This window comes from Cibotium barometz, chromosome 15 (assembly GCF_041138505.1).
Source record: "Cibotium barometz isolate CiBa-2024 chromosome 15, ASM4113850v1, whole genome shotgun sequence".
Classification (NCBI taxonomy): domain Eukaryota; kingdom Viridiplantae; phylum Streptophyta; class Polypodiopsida; order Cyatheales; family Cibotiaceae; genus Cibotium; species Cibotium barometz.
This window is the reverse complement of record NC_141060.1, coordinates 42996531-43021436: the sequence shown is the minus strand read 5'-3', so window position 1 is coordinate 43021436 and position 24906 is coordinate 42996531. Positions and strand designations below refer to the sequence as shown.

The window sequence follows — 24906 nt, the reverse complement described above, 5'->3', positions numbered from 1 at the left end:
GTTCCAGGCACTTATTAGGCTCTTGTATATGCGTGAACCCATTATTAGCATGACAACTAGTAATATACATTAGGGTTTGTGGTGGCTAGTAGTCATGGGCTGTGGCTAGGATATTGGGCAGGAGAAAGCATAGAGGGTCCCTACCCATAGGAATCACAACCCTTCCCAAATTCAGTGTTATCGCCAAATAGTGTTGGCCAACACAAGCTTGCTTCTAGCACCTTTTGTGCTGTGGTTTCCACATCATGCTACTCCAGAGTGTGCTTGCTCCAGAACCTGCTACCTTGTTCTCAAACCTCAATAAATTCATCCTCATGCGCACACCTATGTAGCACATCATCCTATCTCAATTTATACAATTGACCAGCCATCCGCTTGTTCATATGAGGAAAACACATCATAAAGGTGAACCGTGAGTATTTGTCCTTTTTTTGTAAGTCAGGCAGCAGCAGCAAACTGAATTGACCAGAAGAAAAGCCCCCATATCTCCTTTATAAAGGTGTTCCGCCAGGCACTTTTAGTTGTTTGTGTGTGTGTGAGGGGGACAGAAGGGAAGGTGCTAGAGAGAGAAGGGGGAGCTAAAGAGAGGTAGAGAGACTAAGGTAGGGAGGGAGGGTAGGGTGTGAGGGAAGTAGCTAGGCAATGACCAGATGCTCCCAAGTCTGACAAAGTTGTCAGCAACAAGTAAAACTAGGAGCAGCTGCATTGATAGATAACTCTAATGCTCACTTTTAGTTGTGAAGGCATTGTTGAATTGATGAAATCTAGCTCTTGGTTGAAATTGGGAAGGCATTTCCTTTGTAACACTGGTTCAAGATAAAAGCGAGTTTCCTTCATTTGTGTAGATGTTCTGTCCTTCCTTGTAGTCAGTCACTCTTAAGTTGTTGGCAATACATGGTTGTAACCTGTGTTTTATATTCAGGCAATGGCAGGGCTAGCAGCTGATGGTAGGCAAATAGTGTCACGTGCTCGGGGGGAAGCTAACAATTACCAAAGGTATGCCTTTTGAAAAGTATAATGTTTGCTTGGACACTATTTTGATGCCCAAGCATTATGGCTGGGCTTCAGAAGTGCGATCTCTTTCAGATACTATACTCGTTTGCATCAAAAGAACTCACAAGTATCTTTTTTCCTGTCAGTTTTTATGGGGAAGAAATTCCTATCAAGGAGCTTAGTGACCGTGTGGCTAGTTATGTGCATTTGTGCACCCTCTATTGGTGGTTGAGGTTTTCCCCAAACACATGCTTTTCATAGTCCTTACATTGAAATCTTTGGGTCTGGTTTTGGATTGCTTCGTGGAGGATTCTGGGGCTTACTAGCTTGATGTTATGCACAGACCATTTGGGACAGCAGCTCTTCTTGGTGGTTATGATCAGGATGGTCCACAGCTATACATGATTGAGCCGTCAGGTGTTGCTTATGTAATGGCTTTTACTATCCTCACCAGATTTTACATTTGAGTATATCATTTTTTGCTTTATTCAAAGAGATGACCGTGCCTAAAAGATTGGGTTGATTTGTTGGCAGAGGTATTTTGGGGCAGCTGTTGGAAAAGGAAGACAAGCAGCGAAAACGTGAGTCTTGTTTTCTTTTTCAGAAGTGATTGGTGTTCAAACATAACCAATTTAAAACGAGTGTCGTACGCTGAGCAGGGAAATTGAGAAGCTGAAGCTAGCAGAAATGACTTGCAGAGAAGGTGTTATTGAAGTAGCAAAAATGTGAGTCGTATATAGACTCATTTTGGTGCTTGGATTAGAAAGATACTGTTATGGAGAAGTTCTTGGCACAGTCAATGTATGTACGTGCTTTCATATCTCTGCCATCCTCTGCCAGTATATATGGAGTTCATGATGAAGCAAAAGACAAGGCTTTTGAGCTGGAGATGAGCTGGATATGCGACGAATCAAACCGTGAACACCAACGGGTGAGCTTAATAATGTTTGAGAATATTTTTTTTTATCAGAGTTCCTAAATTATGATACCTTGGGTTGTATTGCATAGTTGCAGTGAACATGTTACATACCTTTTGAAAAGTCGGAAATATTTTGAAAATGTTTTGGATGGCAAGTGCTTTTGCAGTTTTGGGTGACTTTATGGGTGATGTATGTGCAGCGTTGGCTGCTAATGAAAGGCAGGGCAGGCCGCAGCCTCCTCTCATTGACTTTGTTTCTTGTCTTTATAAAGCTGGTTCATTGGAATGTGCGGGGGATTTCCTCCCGTAAGAAGCAGTATGTCTTGTGGCCAACATTATTGTCTAACCAATGGGATGTTCTTTGTGCGGTTGAGCACAAACAACATAGTCAGGCGGGTGGTGGCTTTATACATAAGAGGTTTTCATCTTTTCTGCAATGGACACCCTTCCACTCAGTCAGGGGTGATGATGATTGTCCATGATCGTTTTCAGCCTTCTGTTGTGCTTCAAGATGTACATGGTAGATTTATGGTTGTGGAGATCACTTGTGAAGAAGAACTTCTTTGGTTGGTTGGTGTGTATGCCCCCCATATAGTAGGGGTTCGTTGTTCTCTTTGGCGGGATCTGCAACAATGTTTGAGGTTAGGAAAACCAGGTTTTCTCATGGGGGATTTTAATATCTGCTCTTTTGCTGATCAAGCTAATTCACCTCACTCTACAATGGATAATCCGGAAAGGTGTGTTTGGGACTCTTTTATGTGTCTAGTCCTTAAATAGGACATTTGGTCCTGGCTACATCCTTATGATTCTGGCTTTACTTTTCAGTCTCGTCAGTATCCTAGTACTTGGAGTAGGCTGGATAGAATGTATGTTATGCACGACGATGATTTATTTTTGCCTGAGATATTGAAAGTGGTTGTGGAGAGGGAGTATGTTCTTTCGGATCATTTCCCAGTGGTCTTGGACATAATGCATCAGCCTGTGGATGTTTATAAAACTTTGCTTGGGAGGTTGCCTTTGCGCTTCAATCACAGCTTTCTTGATCATGAGGTCTTTCATGGATACATGCTACAATTGATTGATAATTTTCAGCTATGTTTTATACAACAAGGAATGTCAGCCCGGGATTGCTTTTTGTCTAATGTTCAATGCCTTGCTCGTTAGTATGGTCCCTCCTAGCTCTTTTTCACATGATGAAATCCATGCCCGGACACCAGACAGGTGGAAGAAGACATGGGGACAGTGTCATGTGCATCACAGATGCCATGGACATGCTCAGGGCTAGATCCAGAAGAGGCAGCCAGATAAAGACTAGGAACCAGATAAAGTCAAGATGATGGAGCACAGAACTCAGAGCACCTCTGCAGTGCAGACTGAAGCAAGGCTTGGAGAAAGAACCAAAGGGATGCTGTCGGCTGACATCAGCATGGTCAAAGAGCTGTCGGCAGCATACTGGAGTGGTCGGCTGAGCCAGCAGATAAGGGGCAGCAAGCAGGCGCCAAAGTCAGGACCAGTCGGCTGATTTAATAAGCATTTAATGCTTTTAGAACTGGCCGACCAGCAGTCGGCCAGCTCCCACCTTGTCCAAGACCCTATAAAATCCACCAAGTGCTCAATGTTTTAGTCATTCCACCCACTAGGGGTGTGAGTCAATAGGAGGTCCCATAGGGGACAGAAATTAGGGTTAGGAACCTTTTTATGAAGGCAGCCCATGGCTGCAAAGATCTGTACCTTTTTTGTACATAGTATATACTGAAATTCCAGCACTTCTTACTCTCTCTCTCTACTCTCTCTCTACCTGCGTTTTTGCATCAGATGGTGCGTTTTGCATCAGAAGGTTTTCAAGAGTGTTTAGGGCTGAAAGAAGACTACCCAGAGCTTCCGCGTGTTACATTGGTATCAGAGCATCAGGCTCAGCAAAGCTAAACGCTGAATCAGTCCCAGATGATGGTGTACAGGTCCAAGGTACAGGAAAGTACACGGATTCGAAGCCCAGATGATGGTGTACAGGTCCAAGGTACAGGAAAGTACACAGGAACACAGATCGGGAAGAACTCCCAGGAGGTTTGTTGGTGGTGTTCCACAGTGCCAGATGGGGATGGCAGTTAGTGAGCCAGATGGGTTCTAAGGGAACGGTCCCAAGGGAGGTTGATCCTCCAAGGGTGATGTGAGAGTGCCAGACTCAGTTCCAGGAACGAAGACCAAGACGGTGTTCAGAGTCAGGGCAGGAATGGATTGTGGACTAGAGGAAGACCAGATGCATAGATCTTCATCAGAGACAGAGTGGTTTGGAGAACAGAACGGATTTTCAGAGAAAAAAGGTTTGCCAGGGATGGATGATGACAGAGGGACTTCGGAACAGGATTGGGATGATGACAGTCATCCAAGAGCAGGTTGGATTCCCGTCATCAAGTTTAGCAGAGGGGGATGTCATGTGCATCACAGATGCCATGGACATGCTCAGGGCTAGATCCAGAAGAGGCAGCCAGATAAAGACTAGGAACCAGATAAAGTCAGGATGATGGAGCACAGAACTCAGAGCACCTCTGCAGTGCAGACTGAAGCAAGGCTTGGAGAAAGAACCAAAGGGATGCTGTCGGCTGACATCAGCATGGTCAAAGAGCTGTCGGCAGCATACTGGAGTGGTCGGCTGAGCCAGCAGATAAGGGGCAGCAAGCAGGCGCCAAAGTCAGGACCAGTCGGCTGATTTAATAAGCATTTAATGCTTTTAGAACTGGCCGACCAGCAGTCGGCCAGCTCCCACCTTGTCCAAGACTCTATAAAATCCACCAAGTGCTCAATGTTTTAGTCATTCCACCCACTAGGGGTGTGAGTCAATAGGAGGTCCCATAGGGGACAGAAATTAGGGTTAGGAACCTTTTTATGAAGGCAGCCCATGGCTGCAAAGATCTGTACCTTTTTTGTACATAGTATATACTGAAATTCCAGCACTTCTTACTCTCTCTCTCTACTCTCTCTCTACCTGCGTTTTTGCATCAGATGGTGCGTTTTGCATCAGAAGGTTTTCAAGAGTGTTTAGGGCTGAAAGAAGACTACCCAGAGCTTCCGCGTGTTACAGACAGGGTCCATAAGGTTTGATTAAGAAAAAGCACCATTCTTTTCAAAAAGCAAGAAAAAGCAAAAAGTCAAACAGGGTTGACTGCGAGCCAAGGGCACCATTGGAAAGAGGAGACTGAACCGGACCAAAAAGCTAAAAGACGCTTTCTCAAAAAGCAACTCTAAGGCCAAAAAGCAAGGCCTTAAAGCTAGAAAAGCAAAGCACCAAAAGTTGAGTAATATTTTATTAATAAAAGTAAAAAGAGAAAAAGCAAAGGCAAAAAGGAAAAAGCAAAGCAAAAGCATGGACAAGCTTTTGGCAAAAAGTAGAGCCCGTTTCAAGTTTAAAAAGGCTTGAACCTCTCTTGTAGCATCATGAAGGAGATCATGGAGAGTGTGTGGGCATCATTATGATCATAGAGAGCTTCTTCTTCGCCAACTCGCTTTTCAGATGTATGGTTAGCCCTAGACTTGTATGGGCATATGCATGGGCGATACGGACGCGTGTATGGACAGAAATTTCAGAAACTCTAAAATTTTCAAAAACCCTAAAACTGCTCCAAAAACCCTAAAAAATACTTTTTGGAGGTTTTTATCACCCAAAAACTATTAAAACCGGCTTTATATCAGTTTTCCTGCCAAAAAGAGCTTTTCCATGGTTTTCTTCATCGACAAGGTTGTAGGAGTCGTGGAGATTGCTCATGGGAACTTGGACTACTTGAACTTGGATTTGAACTTGGATATGAACTTAGATATAGAACTTGGACGTGAACATGGGACTTGGTTATGGAATTTGGACTGGGATTTGGATCTGGACTTGGACTTGGACTTGGACTTGGACTTGGATCTGGACTTGGACTTGGACTTGAATTCATTGGATTTGGATTTGGAAATTAGATTTGGTACTAGTGTCACGTGCACACCTTAATCCGGTGCCACGTAGACACGATTATTCTTTACAGCCGCCTTAAGGGCAAAGTTAGAGGTCGTATATGGGCAATTTGGAGCCAATTTGGTGGCCCCGAAGGTGCCTAGGACATGCACCAATGGTTAGGACATATTATGGGCACAATATGAACACATTTTATGACATTTTTGATGACTTTTTATGGCATGAAAAGTGAAAACCGACCTGATTACGACTTGCTATCCCTTTCCTATATAAAGGCAAGTCATGGATCATTCATAATCATTCAAAGATAGAGATTGCAGAGCCAAGACTAAGGACATGCAGTCTAACAGTTTGGATCAGCCACGTATATCTCCAAATCAGCGTTTTCTCTTAACGCATAGTGGAGGACAATAAGCATAAGTTCATTCATATCATTCATAGTCTAGATCTACATTGGAACTATGACAATCATTGTAATTACTCATTCATTCAGTAATATATAGTAGGAGTAGGTTAGGTAAAGAGTCTCTCTCTTCTCCTTCTCTCTACTTCTCTAAGTCATGAGCATGTGATTAGCGTTGGTCTTTATTGCTTTGCGTTAATCATCATTAAGTACGCTTCTACATAGTAGTCATGCTACATTGATATTAGAGCATGTCTAGGTTGTTCCTAGGAAAAGTTTTTTATCAATGCTAGGGTTTGAATGTAAATCAGCAAATTAGGGTTTGTGTTTTAGGATTTGCAAGCAAAATTAGGGTTTGCATTTTTGCATCAAATCAGCCTTTTTACATCAGCTTTTTGCTCATTGTTAGCATAGTATAGTACTAGAAGGTCTAGATTTCAATCTACCATGGTTCTAGGGTGTCTAGGATGCATGTAGAAGCCTAGGTTTAGGGTTTTGATCATAGCAAAAAAACAGCAAGCGTTTCTTCATGGCAACCGTAGAGGATATTTTCGCTTTGATGAAAAGGCAAAGTGAAGCTAGTTAGGCAATGTTCGAACAGCAATCCTAGGAAAGGGAAAAGCTTTACCAACAAGCATGTTAAGACCAAGATCGCCAAAGGAAACAATGTGAAGAAGAAGAAGCAAGGCAAAGAAGGGAACAACGTAACGAAGAATCAAGGCAAAGAAGGGAACAACGTAACGAAGAATCAAGGCAAAGAAGAAAAGACGATGAAAGATGTGAAGAAGAGTATTGGAAAGAAATAAAGAATCTTTTCGCTATGATGAGTCAAAGTACTCCAGTGGAAGCAACTGCGATGAAGACCAAGGAAGAGGACAAGAGTACCACAGTAGAAGACTAAGGACAAAGGGATACCAAAGAGGCACTAGAAACCGTGTAGGATCCGCAGGTCGAGGTCAACCAAGAGGTTCAATTGTTCAAGCATGCAGAGCCACAAACAATTCCAGGTTCCATGCGAGTTCTCGAGATCATCATAGCCATCAAGGAGGTAACAGTTCGCGAGGTTCCCACAATTATCTTTGAATCCATTGACGTGGAGGAGAAGATAAGTACTTCAGTTTTTGAGGTGTTCATGGTGTCTACGATGCCAATAGAGCTTCCAAAGGCAAAGGGGCAATTTCCATTGCCCGCAGTTTCCGAGGAGATAGTCCCTATGGGAGATCCAATCCGCAGTCGGATCGACAGCATGGAGCAAGGGCGCATCATGTGGACCCCCGCTCCAAGTTTAGCAGGAGGGAATGTCATGTGCACACCTTAATCCGGTGCCACGCAGACATGATTATTCCTTACAGCCGCCTTAAGGGCAAAGTTAGAGGTTGTATATGGGCAGTTTGGAACCAATTTGGTGGCCCTATAGGTGTCCAAGAGATGCACCAATGGTTGGGACATCTTATGGGCACAATATGAACACATTTTATGACATTTTTGATGACTTTTTATGGCATGAAAAGTGAAAATCGACTTGATTACGACTTGCTATCACTTTCCTATATAAAGGCAAGCCATGGATCATTCATAATCATTTAAAGACAGAGATTGCAGAGCCAAGACCAAGGACATGCAGTCTAAGAGTTTGGATCAGCCAAGTACATCTCCAAATCAGCGTTTTTTCTTAACGCACAGTGGAGGACAGTAAGCATAAGTTCATTTATAGCATTCATAGTCTAGATCTACATTGGATCTATGACAATCATTGTAATTACTCATTCATTCAGTAATATATAGTAGGAGTAGGTTAGGTAAAGAGTCTCTCTCTTCTCCTTCTCTCTACTTCTCTGAGTCATGAGCATGTGATTAGCGCTAGTCTTTATTGCTTTGCGTTAATCATCATTAAGCGCGGTTCCGCATAGTAGTCATGTTACAACTAGCTCGGTGAGAGATACTTGTGGGTCATCCCCGTGGTGTGCTCGGCATCAGAGATCTCGTGCCTCGACATCGACATCGACTTGGATATCCTACATCGGTATATTTGTTTGTTTTGTATTCATTGATTGTATTGATCCTGGCCAGTGTGCTTGTGGATTGTTCTTGAATAAATTCCTTAAAGGGGAAAAGAATCTGTGCGTGCAAAAAATTCTACACTCTTCAAAAACTTAAAACGATCATACCTTCTTCATAAGATATCAGAATTTGATGATCTAAGAGTCATTTTTAGGGCTTTAAGGTGTTCTGAGACTGCTCGTCACATCAGATTTATCAAATTCTGCATAGAAACATTTCTGCAGCAATACGGCAGCTTGAATCACATAGAAGAACGCTTTATCGATGTGACCAATTGATGCATCGGTTATCTCTTGTGTACGCTTCATGGTTTCATGTATACAAATTAGATCTTGTCTTTGAGCTCTACATGGATCTTCTCTTCAAGTTCTCGACTTTGGTTCTCCATCACATATTTCCAGGAATGTTTCTCTTTCCCTAATTATTTCTAATCATATTCAAGTTTTGTTTTATATCATAGATTTGGATGCATGTTTTTCTTTCCCTTGTATCCATTATCTACTCTAAGCCTATTCAATTATTTATGGACTCTTATCCTATTCAATTCTTTTCTATTGCGTACTCACATAAAATCAATATTTACATAGTATATCTATTTTATGGAGATTATTACTTGTGAGGAGAGACAGGCTTTGATGGATGCTCGGAAATGTTTTTACTGTACAGAGGAGGGACATATGTCTTTTAATTGTCCCAAGCGTAAGTCCCAAAAGGACTCTGACACTAAAGGGGAGCCCAAGTCAAAGAAACCAAAACCTTCTGCAGGGTTCCTGATCTTGTTGGGGAACAGCCAGGTGGTGAAGAGACTGAGTTGTGCAGGGCATGGGGCAAAGTGAGAGATCAAAATGCCTTGATTTTCTTTGACACAGGTGCTAGAGCCAACTTTATTTCACCGGATTTGGTTGGCCGATTGGGGATTCGTGCGGAGGAGATGGGGCCTTTGTATGAGGCTAATATGGCTTGTCCTGGGTATGCAGAACCTGTCACCCCTATTATTGGGAAGCTCAGGCTTCATGTGCAGGGTTATGTGGACAGCGAAGAGTTTTTCATCATGCCACTTGATGGATGTGATGTTTTGTTGGGTATGCCATGGTGCCGTAGAGTACATGCGGTGGTGGATACATACAATAGGAAGATTACTTTGACTCATAGAGGGAAAGAACATGTTTTGGATGTAAAGCTTAAAGGGGAATCTGTTCCTATTGTATCAGCTTCGGCAATTTCATCAGTAATGAAAAAGCACCTTTTCGCGTACTTGATTTTTGTAAAGGATGCAACAGATGATGAGTCTAAATCTAATTTGTCTACGTTAGGTAAGTACAGGACTGATTTCTTATGTGGATTCCAAGATCGTTTTTCCGAGTCATTGCCAGGAGAACTTCCTCCAGAAAGGCCAGAAGATCATGCCATTGATCTAATTCTGGGTAGTACTCCACCAAATAGACCGCCCAACCGGCAGCCCATTCTGTGGAATGATTTGATCTTAGATGTGCATGGTAGGCCTCTTGGGACAGCTATGCATATTTTTTGGGCTGGCTGGGAGACCCTTTGCCCCACAGTGTTGGCTTGGAAGAGATTTCAGAGCCTCACCGAGGTACAGAGATTGGATCTTACGTAGCATTTGAGAGGCTCTAGTCGGAGGATTGCACAGATTGATGCAGCCATTCCCAACCACTGGATTATTGGATCTTTTTTGGAAGACCGTTATCATTCTTGGTTTGGGGTTTTTTCTGGGACAGGTGTTCCTCTTCAGGTTATGGGTCTCCCCTTGCCTAGGGAGGATGATGTACCGGTCTTTTCTGTACAGGATGGATGGCAGTTGGAGAGATGTGACGTAGAGGACCTTATTGAGGGCCCCCAGATTCGTCCAGTCAGAGTTGTTGGCAGGTTAGGGAAGCACGTCTTTGTTGACCCCCTCCCTCCCCTCCCAGGGATGATCACAGAGAGTGTTAGCCTTTGGTTGAATGGTGGCTGTCCTATCAGACATTTGCATTGGGACCCCGGTGAGTGGGAGTGGAAGGATGCTTGTAACCCCTTGAAAAGCATGCCTTTTTTCAGTTATACGGTGCGGAATGCCAGACATCTTATCTTGGGACACATTCAGAGTGTCCCTACTCTTAGACCCCATTGGGAATCTTACGGCATTTCGATTGACATTCAGAGGGTTTTTTGGTGGAGATTGTGGCATTCTTATAGGAAGCCACAGATTTCCTCCTCTATCTGGGTTTCTCTTCATGGTGGTCTGGCCACCAATCAGTGGAGGTCAGTTACTGGTGCTTGCCCAGCTTGCCCTAGATGTGCAGGAGTTTCGGAGTCAGTTTACCATTGTTTATGGGAATGTAGGGAAGCACAGAGGGTTTGGTCTGCGATTGCACACCTCTTTGGTAGGATTAAGAGGGATGCTATCATTTCTTTGGTAGGATTAAGAGGGATGCTATCAGTCTAGGCCTTAGTTGAGATTCGAGGGGATTGACAGGAGCTTGGCCATTATGGTTAGGCAAGGAGTTGCTCGGCAGTGTTGTCTTCGGGATTTGCCACTTTCACACTTTGTCCCTCCGGTGCACAGAGGTTAGACAGCTCGTGGGAGATTATTGCTAGCATCTCAGCGTGGAATATCTGGAAGGCTAGATGCACCGAGGCCATTGAGGGTACTCCCGTTCTTGTTTCCCAGTGTCTTTGCAGGATTTGGAGTGATATTATTCATACCATCATGGCTACTTGGGCCAGAATCCAGGGATCTTTGAGGGCTCCGGAGAGGAAGCGCGGCGAGTTTATGAGAGTGGGACATTGGTATCTTTTTCACGTCCTCTCACTCGGGACCCTATTGGCAGCACAGGGCTCCTGATTGGTTGAGATCTCCACCTTTCTTGGTGTGAAATCTCCATTTTGTAAATTTTTTTCATACTTAATAGAAGTCTCCTTTTTGGAGAGAGGTGCAAGAGAGAGAGATATGGAGCTAATAAGCTGAATATACTGCAATGAAAGCAATCCTGTTTGTATAGCTTGTCATGTGACCTTTGCTTTGTATTACATTTTCGTAATCTAATCAACCAACCATTACGGAAAAAGGAAGAAGAAGAGAGAGAGAGAACAATGCTCAAAAGAGAGACAATTGTTGGGCACAAAGAAGCTTATGATTAATGTTGTTAAATCATCAAGTACAATGTCCCTTTTTGTAGGCTGGGAGGCTTATCTTTTGACTCAAACACAATCACACAGACTAACACACTGATGACACATGGCGACACTTATCTTATCCACTTATAAGGGTGTGTTCACACCGAAGCAAGTGTTCACACACACATACATGAATAAGGATACACACACACATAGGGTGGATACACACAGGCCTTTTGGGGGTAGTTCACACACAGACACATGTGGTTCCATGTGAAGCTCCAAAATACCCAGCAGGGTGGTGGTGTTGATGGTTCTTGCCCTGGTCCTTAGGCTAGGGTATGGAGCCATTGTTTGCTTTGTTTTCATATATTTGGAAATATGGTGCTTGGCATCCTCATTCTTGTGTCTATTAAATACTCTTTTTGGCATAAAGAATTCCAAAGGGGGACGCTCGCTTGTTCTGGCCCGAGTGTTTGTGTCTCTTCTCATTTTTATACTAAATGAATGGTATATTAAGTTGTCAATCGTTTATGTGAACACAGTAATGAGAAAGCCCCATTGTTTGGGACTTGTTTGTCCCAAGATTGTTATACTGCAAGCAAGGGATGATGGACAAAACAAGAAGGAAAACCCCAAACCCTAGTTTGGTCCATTAGATGTGAGCCTCTTATATAGGCTTGAGTACAATTGATTAGCAATGAGATTAATCCATTAGATGTGAGCCTCTTATATATGCAAAATGTTGTGTACCTGGGCAAACAGAGCGTGGAAAAATGTTGGTTCCCAGTCTCACCAACAAGATTGAGCATGAAATAACAGCATGTGAGCCTCTGGAGCCACCCATCCACCCGCTCACCTATGGACTAAACGTAATACACTTTGCTGGTGCGAGCTAGTACACCACTAGCCAAGGTAAGTGTTTCAAGCAAAATCAACCATGAAGACCCAAATCCCAGATTCAAGCCACATTGTACTACTGTTGTTTAAAGAAAACGCTCAATAGAATTGCCTTCTTGTAACATGCAGAAGCTTACAAATGAGAATTATACTTTGATAAACAGTTTTCAGCACCTTTGTTCTTGATGATGTACAGCCAAATGTAATGAGAAAAAGAGTGCAGAGAGAGGAGAGACAATGCACAGTGTTGGGTCCCAAATACCATCTGAAGGGCCCCCACTATGTATGTGTTATTGAATGAGTAGAATGACTGATTGCTTGTTGTAAATACTAAATAGCAGGGAATGAACTGACCCTGGAGACCTTCACTTTTCTGAGGTAACTCTCGGCCTGAAGATGACCCTTGATCTTCACCTTCTGCCTTGCCCTTGGCTCTTATTGGGCTGTCTAGACCCTTGAACCCTTGGCTCTTGCAAAAATTTGAGATGATTTATGGTCTGGACTGAAGGACTGTATATATACTCTCCATATGCTCCAGTCAGCCACTTCTCCTACTGTCGGTCAGGTCCCTTGGAGAAATAAATGCCAAAACTCCCATAAAATGATGGTCGGCTTGGATGCATGGCGCTAGGGCTGGCCGACTAGGCATTAAGTCCTTGGCTGGCCCACGGGCAAGCCCCACATGGCTGCCCATGTCCAAGGCTCTCCAAAGCCTGTCTCCTAAACCTAGATCAGTGCCCATGCATCTGGCTGGAAACCTAATAACTACCGATTCCACCTCTACATCATTTCAGAGGTTTATAAAGATGTGCGGGACAAACATTGGCCATGACCATGTATGGGGCTTATATACCTGACCATGATGCTCTACATGACGCTGTCACTGGATCCCTGGGTGATTCGTCCCGGGACAAGGGTTCACAAAGGGCCAATTCCCACTCCAAGTCTTGCACCTGCAGTACAGATATGTCCGCGTGGCATCCAAGTGTGGGGTGTACATGACACTTCTAAAGGTTCTTGATGCTTTATCAGCTACCAAGGGCAGCCTGGAAAAGACGCCGGAAAAGGTGACATCACCGGCATCGAGGGGGGATTTTACCTTGATTTCCCTCGGAAATTGTTGTTAGGTTAGGGTTCACATAAACAGAGACACAAAAAACACAGCAGCAAGCACGGGAGAGACGGTGATTGATGCTCAAAGAAGATAGGATACAAAAGTGTGTGGAGCTTGGGGGTTGACTCCACAATATCAAAACGCAATAAATGAGAGTGGTGTCCTTTCACACCTAATATCCAAGGGAAAAAACCCAAAGGGAGAAAGGTGCCCTTGGTTTGCCCATGTTCACATGTGGCACTACTCATAGCATATATGCCAATTAACCCCCCCCCCCCCCCCTAGTGGCAATGTGAACCTGTACAAGGTTTGCAACAGATCACTCTTTGTAGCAAAGTAAGCCTAAAGCTTTGCGGAAAGCTTCAAACTTCTCTCGAGTCAACGCCTTCATGAACAGATCTGCAACATTGTCCTGTGTAGAGCAGTAAGATAATGAGATCTTCCCTACATGGATCCTCTCCCTGACATAGTGATAATGAATCTCTATGTGCTTAGTACGTGCATGAAACACTAGGTTTCGTGCCATGGCTATAGCACTCTGACTGTCAGTGAGTATGGTGGTGGGTGTCTGTTGACACTCACAAAGATCAGTCATCAATCTCCTCAGCCATACACAATCTACTGTGGCTGTAAAGGCTGCCTCGTTATCAATCTCGCAAGTAGATGTGGCAACCATAGTTGCACCCGGTTCGTGCACCGCCGCTTGAGTTCGGTTCGATGTAGTACAGTGCGGTGCGATCCGGATCTGAAATGACCGTTATTTTTTGGCCGTTTTTTGGTCCGTTTTGGTCACCATTTTTTTGGCCGTTTATGACTGTTTGGAGAGCCGTTTTATGGGCGTTTTTTGGGACTCTTGCTTGCTTGCCTTGAGGCTTGAGGCTTGAGCCTTGGCAAGTTGGCCCTTTGGTTGCCAACTTGCCTTTGCTTGAGGCTTGACTATTGAGCCTTGATCCTCTTTCCTCTCCCTATTATCTATATAATAGGCCCTCCCCCAATCCCATCCTCACAAGTTCTCATTGCTCAACCCTCCCCTCACAAGTGCTCAAGTCTATCCTCTCCCTTTAGTCCCTCTAGGCTCTCTCCCTCTTCCTCAAGGGCCAAGGCTCAAGCCTCCCCCTCAAGTATTTTTTAATGGACCGTACCTCCACCGTATTTCTATTTTCAAAATTTAGCGGTGTGTTCCGAGACCGTATTTGAACGTACCATACCGAATTGAACTTTTCGTACCTGACAACTATGGTGGCAACAGTGGGCTGCTTTTTACTCAGCCATGATATGCATGAATGTCCCAAAAAGAAACAATTCCCACTGGTGGATTGTTGTGTATCATAGTCACCAGCCCGGTCCGAATCACTGGAAGCATGTAACTACAAGATGCGCCCCCCCCCCCCCCCCCCCCCCCCGCGCGCGGGATATACCAACACAAGATCCATGGAGCCCTGAAGATAGCAGAATATCCGCTTCACTGCTTACCAATGCTTTGTACCTTGGTTGTGCATAAATTTGCTACACTAGGAAACCCCAAACTGAATATCCGGGCGTGTGTTGCATAAGTGTATGAGACAATCCACTACTTGGCTGTAAACGCTCATATCAAAAGCAAGGTCATCGCGAAACGTTTCACTATCGAAACGAAACGATGTTGAAACGATTTATTCTGGAACAAAACATTTCAACACCAGGTAGGTGGACAATGAAACGTTGGACTGAAACGATCATATACATAAAATGTGAAGGTATTGGCCAATAGTTATAAGATGATATTAGCATATTTATCATCAGTAAATAAAGAAGACATACAAAAGAGAAGAGAAAAGAGCAAATAGGATGAAAGAAGGAAAGAGAGAATTATAAAAGCTAAAAAGCACACAAAATCACAACCTTTTTCTCCACATGAAATGATATGGTTTCAATGTGCACATGAAATGTTTCAACACAGGAATGTGAAACGAGTTTTACGGTGACCATGATCAAAAGGCTCTCCAACATCATACATGCTCAATTTCTACCTTGGCTCCATCAGAGTAGAGATGGGCTTACAATCTTGAAAGCTAAATTTGTGCAACAGCTTTTGAATGTACTTTGATTGGTGTACATAAATCCCAACATCTGTCTGCACAAATTGTATGCTCAAATAATAATGCAACAATCCCAAATCTGTCATCTCAAATGACGTTTGCAATTCAGCTTTGAATGCTGAAATTTTATCCATGTCATTCCTAGTTAGCAACATGTCATCCACATAAAGAACGAGCATAATCAAAGTGCCATGATCCTCTTTCACATAGAGAGTGCTCTCCGTTGGACTATTGTGAAATCCCTGTGTGGTCAAATAAGTATGTATCTTTTCATACCAAGCTCGAGGAGCTTGTTTGAGACCATAAAGTGCTTTTCGAAGCTTGCATACTTTGTTTTCATGACCATGCATCACGAAACCAATGGGCTGATTTACATACACTTCTTCCTGCAAATTCCCATCGAGAAAAGCAGATTTTATGTCCAACTGATACACATTCCATCCATGATGGGTAGCCAATGCAAGAACACATCTAACTGTGGCCATATGAGAAGTAGGTGCGAAAGTCTCATCATAATCAATGCCTTTTTGCTAGGCATATCCTTTGGCCACTAGCCTGGTCTTGTATTTGTCAATGGTACCATTAGACTTTGTTTTTAACTTGTAAACCCACTTTGTGCCAATGGGCTTCTGCAAGTCTACCGAATCCCAAGTGCTGTTTTTATGGATAGAATCCATCTCATTTTGCATGGCTTGCATCCAATGCTCATCCTCATGAGCCTCTTCAAATGAATCTGGTTCATCTGCATCACAAAGTGTACTCATCTCATTTTGCATGGCTTGCATCCAATGCTCATCCTCATGAGCCTCTTCAAATGAATCTGGTTCATCTGCATCACAAAGTGTACTCATGCAAGCAACATCTGCGTGTTCTCTTGCATTACATGAACCAGCCCGTGTCTTGCTACCAAGTGGAGCTAAAAGTTTGCTCTCTTGTAAAGTACGGAGCAGCCAACTGTAGCCTCTTCCGTTGCTGTCCACTCTTGCTCTACTGCTTCCTTTACATTTTGAGGTATAATGAGCTCATTCATGGGTTGATTTTGAGTACCCAAATGCTGTCCATTAGGCAAAGTTGATGGCTGATCTGTTGAGCCATCAAATTTCAACGGGAGAAGTCCTTCAAACATGTTATGTGGGCCTGAAGGTGGTTGTCCAAGAAATTCAGCCAATGGCTGGTCTGAATTTTCAGCAAATACCACATCTCTGCTGTCCAAAATCCTTTGTGTGGAAGGATTGAAGAGACGGTAGTCTTTACTGCCACTGCTATAACCCACAAATATGCACTTAGCTGCTTTGCCATCAAGCTTACTTCTCAAGTGTTGAGGTACATGTGCATATGATATACATCCAAAAACAAGGGATCAACTTTAGGTTTCCTTTCGTGCCAGGCCTCATATGGCGTTATGGTTTTCAATTTGGGTAGGACATCTATTCAACACATGTGTAGCACACATTATTGCCTCCATCCAGAATTTGTGAGGCAATCCTTTGCCTTTAACCATGCATCTAACCATTTCCATCAAAGACCTGTTCTTTCTCTCAGCAACACCATTTTGCTGAGGAGAATATGGCATCGTGCATTGATGCTTTGAAAGCAATCCACGTATTCCCCCTCTCAATCTGTACGGAGGGTCTGCACTTTGCAACTTATTTGATTTTCAGCTTGTGCCACAAAATGCTGAAAACATGCAAATACATCAGATTTTGCCTTCAAGGGATACACCGAAGCAAATCTGTAGTAGTCATTGACAAAGGTTACAAAGTATAGATGCTTTCCAAAAGATGGTGTCCGCATATGACCACACACATCAATGTGCACAAGCTGTAATTTCCGGACAACCCTTGTTGATCCATCTTTTGGGAATGCATTTTTGTGCGTCTTACCCAATATGCACCCTTCACATACATGTTTTGGTGGTAGCTCTACATGAGGCATATCCTGTACCATTTTATGCCTTCGTAATAGCATCAAACTGCCATAATTCACATGTCCAAACTTGGCATGCCACAATTCTGCCTCAATCATGGCAGGTGTAAGAGTGGTAACCACATGAGCATCATGCTCTCTCCTATCAAACTTGTCAAGCTGATATAACCCATGGTACAAAGTGCCGGAAGTGACCAATGCATAATCACCTTCACAGTCTTTCACTGTGCATCTGTCGTCCTCAAAGTTCACTGCATATCTTCTTTTAGCAAAAGAGGAGACGGACATCAAGTTCTTCTTAATCCCTAGCACATACAATACATCTGGAAGACATAATTCTGCACCATCTGCTATTGTGACACCAACACCCTGAATTGGATAAGAAGAATTGTTTGCACATGTCACCCGCATGCCTTCAAGGGCAACCATAAGCTTCTTTAACAAATCCCTTCGTGAGGTAATGTGTTTAGAAGCACCACTGTCAAAGTACTATGTGTCATGTCTTTCATTTAGAAGCACCACTGTCAAAGTACTTTGTGTCATGTCTTTCATTGACACTGAGAGACATATGCTCCAATGATGCATCATTACTGCAAGTAAGGAAATTTCACTCATGCTGCACGAGATTTATTGATGCATCATCTTTCCTTGCAGGTGATGAAGAAGAATCTACAGCCATGCCGCTTTCCTTTTTCTTCTCCTTTGCAAGCCTCTTTCTGCACTCGTTCAAGGAATGACCTGGCTTCTTGCAATAGTGACATTTGTCCTTTTTCTTGGGCTTGCATGCATCATTTTTAGCCTTTTGTGAAGGCTGTCCCAAATCAGCCTTTGGTTGAAAACTGTGTTTGGCTTTTCCCTTGTCTTTGTCTTGGGCAGCGAAAGCCCTGTCACTACCACGTATGCTGGAAGAGTTGTTCTTCCGATTCTGCTCCTCCTGTAGTAACAAGCCAACCAACCCTTCAAACAAGATTGGTTCCAGGTTTCCCCACATAGATAGAGTGAGCGATGTGTGGAAGTTCAAGTAGGTTTTTGGATAGTGTCCTGGAAACCAACTCCTTTTCAGAAATGACCTCAACAATATTGAGGAGCTGTTCTGAAGATCCTGGATCTTTATAAGATGATCAGCCATACTATCACTATCATTCATGTCCAAGTTCTCAAGCTCTTTCTTGAGAAATGCAACCCTATCAACATTTTTTGTTTGATACGTGGTTTCAAGTACATCCCAAGCTCACTGTGAGGTCCTATAAGACCGAATATGCGGTATGATTGATCGCTTTATTGACAAAGCAATCAAAGCCATCACTTGGGCATCACGAGTATCCCATCTCTTTTGCTCTTGTGAAGGAAGAATGGATACTGCAGCTTGTTGAGCACCACGACAAGGCGTGTTAGGTGCTATGTCAACAGGGCGTACATCTTCACCCTACACAACCCCATAATTCTTTGGCCATAAGAAGATTTCGGACCATGAAACTCCAGAGGGAGTAATTACTGCCATCCAATTTATCCTCTTGGGACAAAACCCCGAATATATCGGTTGTATTTCCAGCCATGTGCTGAAATCTCTTGCAAGAGAGATGCAAATACGTGCAACCAAATATGCTGTAAAAAAAAACATCTACAGGCGAAATCCCAATTGCACCGGAGGAGGCAACCACAAAGTCCTGTGCAAATGTTTTGCCCTGAATACAAGGCTGCAAATAAGCAATGCTGAAAATCCCCAAATTTCTAAGCACCAATGGGTTGATTTATGTGTCAATTGCACATAATTTACAAAAGCCACAAATCAATGTACCAATGAGCTTTAATTATACAATTAAGCATTGATTTTAAAAAAGCCCCAAAATTCTGTGTCCTATAAGTGCAATTTTGCAATTAAGCTCAAATTTTGAAATATCCCCAAATTTTATGTGTGTCTTGTACCCCTATGTTGCCTTGCACTGTTGCTTGCACCTGATTTTTGCAATGAAGCAAGAAATATAGAAAAGCCCCTTGAACTGAACCAAAAAATCAGTACCTGGTGGAATCTTGTTTTTTGCAGAGATGCCTGTTGAAGAAGTTGTGTAGACTGTAGACTCTGGCGATGGCCTCTGGCTAGCCGATGGCATGCTGAAGACTAGCCCACAGTGCTGGAGAATGTGTAGACGGCTCCCGCTGCTGCAAGTGGCGCATGTAGCAGCTGCAGACGGCGTGGGCGCATGTAGGAGCAGAGGTGACGGTGCGGGAGGTACACTCGGGGGTGACTCAGGCAGGTTGCAGAAGACTCAAGTGACGGGGTCAACAACGGCGATGGCGGGCTCGGGCACAGTGTCGACGGCGTTGGAGTGTGCGAAGACGGTTACCAGCAACGACGGCGTCAGAGTGTGCGAAGACGGCCGGTCGATGGTGAGAACGCCGGACGAAACTGATACGACGACGGAAAGAAGGCCCATAAAAAGTGGCTTGTGCCACGTAAGCCACAAGTGTGGCGGAGCTCAGCCGAGCGCCGCCCACTGTGGTGCGAGCTTAGCCTGTGGGCAGCCCTCCCCACTAGCGGCGCCGCGTTTGGAGGCCGAAACAGCTAAGCGCCAGAATGGGCGGTGGCACAGGAGGGAAGAGGACTGCAGATGGAAAAGCACCTCCACAATATCAAAATGCAATAAATGAGTGGTGTCCTTTCACACCTAATATCCAAGGGGAAAAACCCAAAGGGAGAAAAGTGCCCTTGGTTAGCCCATGTTCACATGTGTACTACTCATAGCATATGTGCCAATAATTGTAATTTCGTGTTTTTTGTGTTTGAGTTGGGTCGCTCCGAAGGGGGATTTGTTGGGTATTTCGGAGCTTCACGTGTAATCTTGTGTATCTACCCTATGTGTGTGTATCCTTATTCATGTATGTGTTTGTGTGTGTGAACACCTGCTTAGGTGTGAACACACCCTTATAAGTGGATAAGATAAGTGTTGCCATGTGTCATCCATATGTTAGTAGTCTGTGTGATTGTGTTTGAGTCAAAAGATAAGGCTCCTAGCCTACAAAAAGGGACATTGTACTTGATGATTTAACAACATTAATCATAAGCTTCTTTGTGCCCAGCAATTGTCTTTCTGTTTTGAGCATTGCTCTCTCTCTCTCTCTCTCTCTATCTCTCGCTCTCTCTCTTTTCTCCTTGCAGCCATGGAGCAGCACGATCCACCATAGCCTTGATTTCACACGCCCAAGTTCAAGAGAAGGGGAGAACTCCACGCTTGTCTTCGACACCACCGCCCAAGCCCAAGGCAAGGCAAGATGCCTGCGTGCTACTCAAGCCACTTAGCAAGAATAGAGGCACCATTGCCCAAGTCCAAGACAAGGGAAGAACTCCACACTTCACACCAATTCTGGTGGATCTTTCAAACCTGGCCAAGTCTCACGTAGACTAGTACGTGGAACTCTCAAGCGAGGTCCAATCTCACAGGGCTTGGATGCAGCCAAGGACAACGCTCTCTGGTCTTGAAGGTTCCCAAGCTTCACAAGCAACTTCTCTTTGTTCTTCACGGCTTCCGGGCACTCATGAAAAACTCTAGCAGCAGCAAGGACACCATCTTCAAGTTGTTTTACTAGTTTCCACACAACGTATATGCTTATTAAAAACTAAATTCAAGGGTTTCTGACAGCATTTTAGGGTTCCTGGCAGCAGTCGGGCTTCTGGCAGCAAGTCTTACAGTTTCATACCTGTCCGCAGGCCGCAGGATTCTGTACATCTGTCCGTACAGCTCTGCAGTAGCTCGTGATGGTGCTTGGGAGCCAAGGGGAGAGCAAGAGATAGTCACCTAGCTCATATGAGTGAGGGAGGTGGTGGTTGGCCATGCATACCCACCCAATGCCAAGTGTGTGGGCAGCCCTTGCCAAATGTTTGGGGCAGCTCACACTTTCTGAAATGAGGCTTGGATGCCCCACAACATGCCATAAGGAGGGCACTTGGTTCAAATGGTGGAGGATGTCCATCTTTAATGAAATGCCCAGTGCCCAACTTAGTCATGTTCACACTCATTTATTACTGCGTGAACACACATTGCTCATAATTTGTCCAAGTCCAAAGCTTTTCTTATGAACTGAATTCTGGCAGAAATTTGGAACCACGCAAAATGCCAACCACTAGTCAGCAGACAAGGGCACTCTCATGTGCCAGCAGGTCCGGTGTCCCCAGCACTGCTGGGCTTTACACAGCATCTCATGCAACACTCAAAAACGTACCAAACATCTAGCAAATCTTCTAGATTCACATGCATCCTTGCATGATTAAAAAGCACATATACTTGGAAATCTCCCACTATTGGGCATTGATGACGTTAGTGGGGATGTCGTAGTATCTAGTCTATACTATGCATGATGGAGTTGATGGTTTATTTTCTTGTGGATGGCTACCGTGAGGTTATAAATTGCACTTTCTTATAAGGTGAATTTGGGCATGTTTCTGGATTCATCTAGGTATATATATAAATCTCCCGTTCTGAATGCTGGTATCAAGACATCTAGTCTCAGTGGGCACCACTCATTAGAAAGGGGGTTCTGGACGAAATGGTGACATGCAGGCATTAGGCACTTTAATAGGAGCCTAGTCGCTATACTCTTCTTGTTCCTTGTTCATTCTCATAGGCTCTCATGGAGTCGAGATTGCACTTTGGTTTTTGTCAAATTTGGGAATTGACTTGAACTTTCATTGGCATATGTGTACCCTTTCCCAAAGGATGGCAGACAGAGATGGAGCATATCTGGGCACCGTGCAGTAAGTGCACAAACAAAATCAAGTAAAAGGTGTGTAAAGGCCAAGCAAGGCATTTGGACAATCCAGTACAGTCCTATCGCATAGACCTTATTGCATGCTCCTGGCCACCTGGTAGAACATGCTAGGCCAGCCCACATTTGCATATGCAACATTACACATGCGTGACATGTATTTTCATATTGCTTCAGAACCACGAGTGTTTTTATACCACATCCACTAAATGTCATATTTTGTTTGCAAAAGGTAAAGTCCTGCATTCCTAACGGAAGTGTCTTCCTATATTTGTTTTTTCCAACACCGAAAGGTATATGGGGCATTATAAACATAGCTTTGTTTCCTTGACAAGGCCTCAGCAGCATTCATAATCTTGTTTTTTCTTACCATACCAAATGGTTATATGGTATATCATTATTCTCATGCGGCCACCACCATACGCAGTCACATGAGGCCATGTACACCAGCATGCTTGCATGTTTGAAGGGCTTTTAAAAAATGGCTGCTCATAAGTAGTAGTTTTTCTCATTCCATAATTTGATGGTTGTGTTTTAACCTTCAACAGGTGCCAGCTGATCTACTTGAACAGGCTAAGGCAACCGCCAAGGCTGCACTAGAGGAAGACATGGATGCTGATTAGCAATGAAACCAAGTGAGGCTAATCATTGCTGGAGGGCATAGGAACTCCAGAGGACCATAGAATTCCTTGCAGATTGTGGAAGATGTGTCCAAAAAAAGGCGGACAAAGTTGTCTTGTGCTAAATTATGTATACCTCATGCTTTAGAGTGGTTTAGTCTCTCAAACTTTGACTGAGATTTTGGTAGTAAGATTGGATTTCTGTATCTTTCTAAAAGTTTTAAAGAGGTTATGGTAGTACTTGAGAAGGAAGATTTTAACAATGTCTTTCCATCTTATTTCGGATGAGCATGATTCTGAAGTGGAGTCCAAGGAAGTTAGGATTGCTTGAAAATGAAAGCTAGAATACAACTTCCAGTTTGAGCACTGCCTTAAGCAGCACCAATGTTAATGCTGATTGCACTTCACAGAACTGTTGCATTAAGTTTGTCTTTTGAGCCCATTGAAGCTGCCTTCACATAATCAAAACAGCACCCTCATTTTTTTTTCAAAAGAAAATCCTTTCATTAGTTAAATAAAAAGCCTGCCCGAGTGGTACAGTACAAACATGGCAAAAATGCAGTTAATATATACAAACAAGGGGGAGCTCCCTCCATGGCGGCTGGCCGCTCTCGGAAGGTTGTTACATCAGAAAGGGGGGAAGCCATGGAGAGATATGACTAATCAAGAAATCCTTGCGAGGCTCATAGTGTGGCTGGAGACTGCGTACAATCAACTAGCTGAAGAGGGCTCTGTTTTGTTCTATATTGTTGGATCTATCAAATTAAGCCACCACCCCCGGATGGGCTCGCACCAAGCCACCTTCGCCCGTGCTTGCAGGGCATTTGTCATTGCCTAACGACAAAAGGTTTCGGATCGATCTCTAAATCTATCCAATGCATGATTGCTGAAAAGCCGAGCAAGAGGTAATGTACCACATGGTGCCCAACAGATCCGGTTGGCTACCACCGCGATCCAGCACATTCCTTGCGAGTGATCAGCAAAGGAGTTTCCTCCAGATGCTCAAAATAAGGGGTGATTTGCTGCCCTATGAAAATATCAAGGTCCACTTAGCAAGCTCAAATAGCATATTGGTGCACCTTGTGGAATGATGCAGTTGGCATTAATGTTGCTATTGGGATGATTTGCAAGGCTTATCGCATGGTTGGAGATCACGGACATTCAAAAGACCTTTGTTTTGTTCTGTATCGTTGGATCAATCAAATCAAGCCCCCACGCTTGGGCGGGCTTGAGGTTGTATAAGCACATGCCAAGCCACCTTCGTCCGTGTAGGGCATTTTTCATTGCCTAACCACAAAGTTTTGGATCAATCTCTAAATCTATCAATGCATGATTGTTGAAAAGCCTAGCAAGAGGTAATGTACCACATGGTGGACAATAGATCTAGTTGGCTACCACCACACTCCTTGCTCGTGATAGGCTAGCTATGCTCCACTAAAGGAGTTTCCCCCGGATGCCCAAAAGAAAAGGGGTGATTTGTTGATCCACCTAGCAACTCAAATAGCGTATTGGTACACTTGGTGAAAGCCATTTGAACTGGTCAACCGGATGTGTTGCTAATTTAGAAGCCACACAACTTGTGCCATTTAAAATCTAGGCCCTAGATGCCAAGCAACTTGTATTACTATCGCAAAATGATGGAGGTTAGTGTTATGTACCAGGAGACTACCAATCCTTTGATTAGTGAGCCTAATGCAATAGGGTTAAGGGAGCCTTGGCATTAGGAGAAAGCAAGCTAATATGGATGGCTAAGGTTATTATTAATAAATCCATGTGAATTGGTTATTTATAGCAGCAGTGAGCACTATACAAGTGAACCATGGGTTATTGTTGTTCGATCAAGACTCCAGCCACATACGTGGTTGGGGCATAGATCGGTATGCCGGAGTATTGGCATGGATCTGTGGGAGTAAGACCTTGGTGCTTTGAAGCATAGAAGCTATAGTTGGAAGGTGAGCTAGCATGCACCCCTCTTATATGTTTTGCGTTTAGGAGATCCATGGGTTGTAACACTAGGTATCAAAGCAGCCTAATCACGGAAGGTACGGGGAAGGTCTCGGTAAGC

At 43.8% G+C, this 24906-nt stretch overlaps 1 protein-coding gene across 2 annotated transcripts in view; it reads left to right on the top strand.

Moving 5' to 3' along the window:
- LOC147631331 (proteasome subunit alpha type-3) overlaps window positions 1-23104 on the top strand; it is a 37832-nt gene extending 14728 nt beyond the window's left edge. The window contains exons 5-11 of one of the 2 annotated variants that reach the window (XM_086809722.1): window positions 923-996; window positions 1140-1226; window positions 1337-1421; window positions 1528-1574; window positions 1653-1718; window positions 1834-1924; window positions 22770-23104. In XM_086809722.1, coding sequence (XP_086665848.1) covers window positions 923-996; window positions 1140-1226; window positions 1337-1421; window positions 1528-1574; window positions 1653-1718; window positions 1834-1924; window positions 22770-22844 — 525 coding nt within the window. In that variant the 3' untranslated portion in view covers window positions 22845-23104. Of the gene's footprint in view, window positions 1-922; window positions 997-1139; window positions 1227-1336; window positions 1422-1527; window positions 1575-1652; window positions 1719-1833; window positions 1925-20617; window positions 20778-22769 lie in introns of those variants that run through there. The other variant, XM_086809721.1, reaches the window with a different exon arrangement.
- Window positions 23105-24906: the final 1802 nt, after the last annotated feature.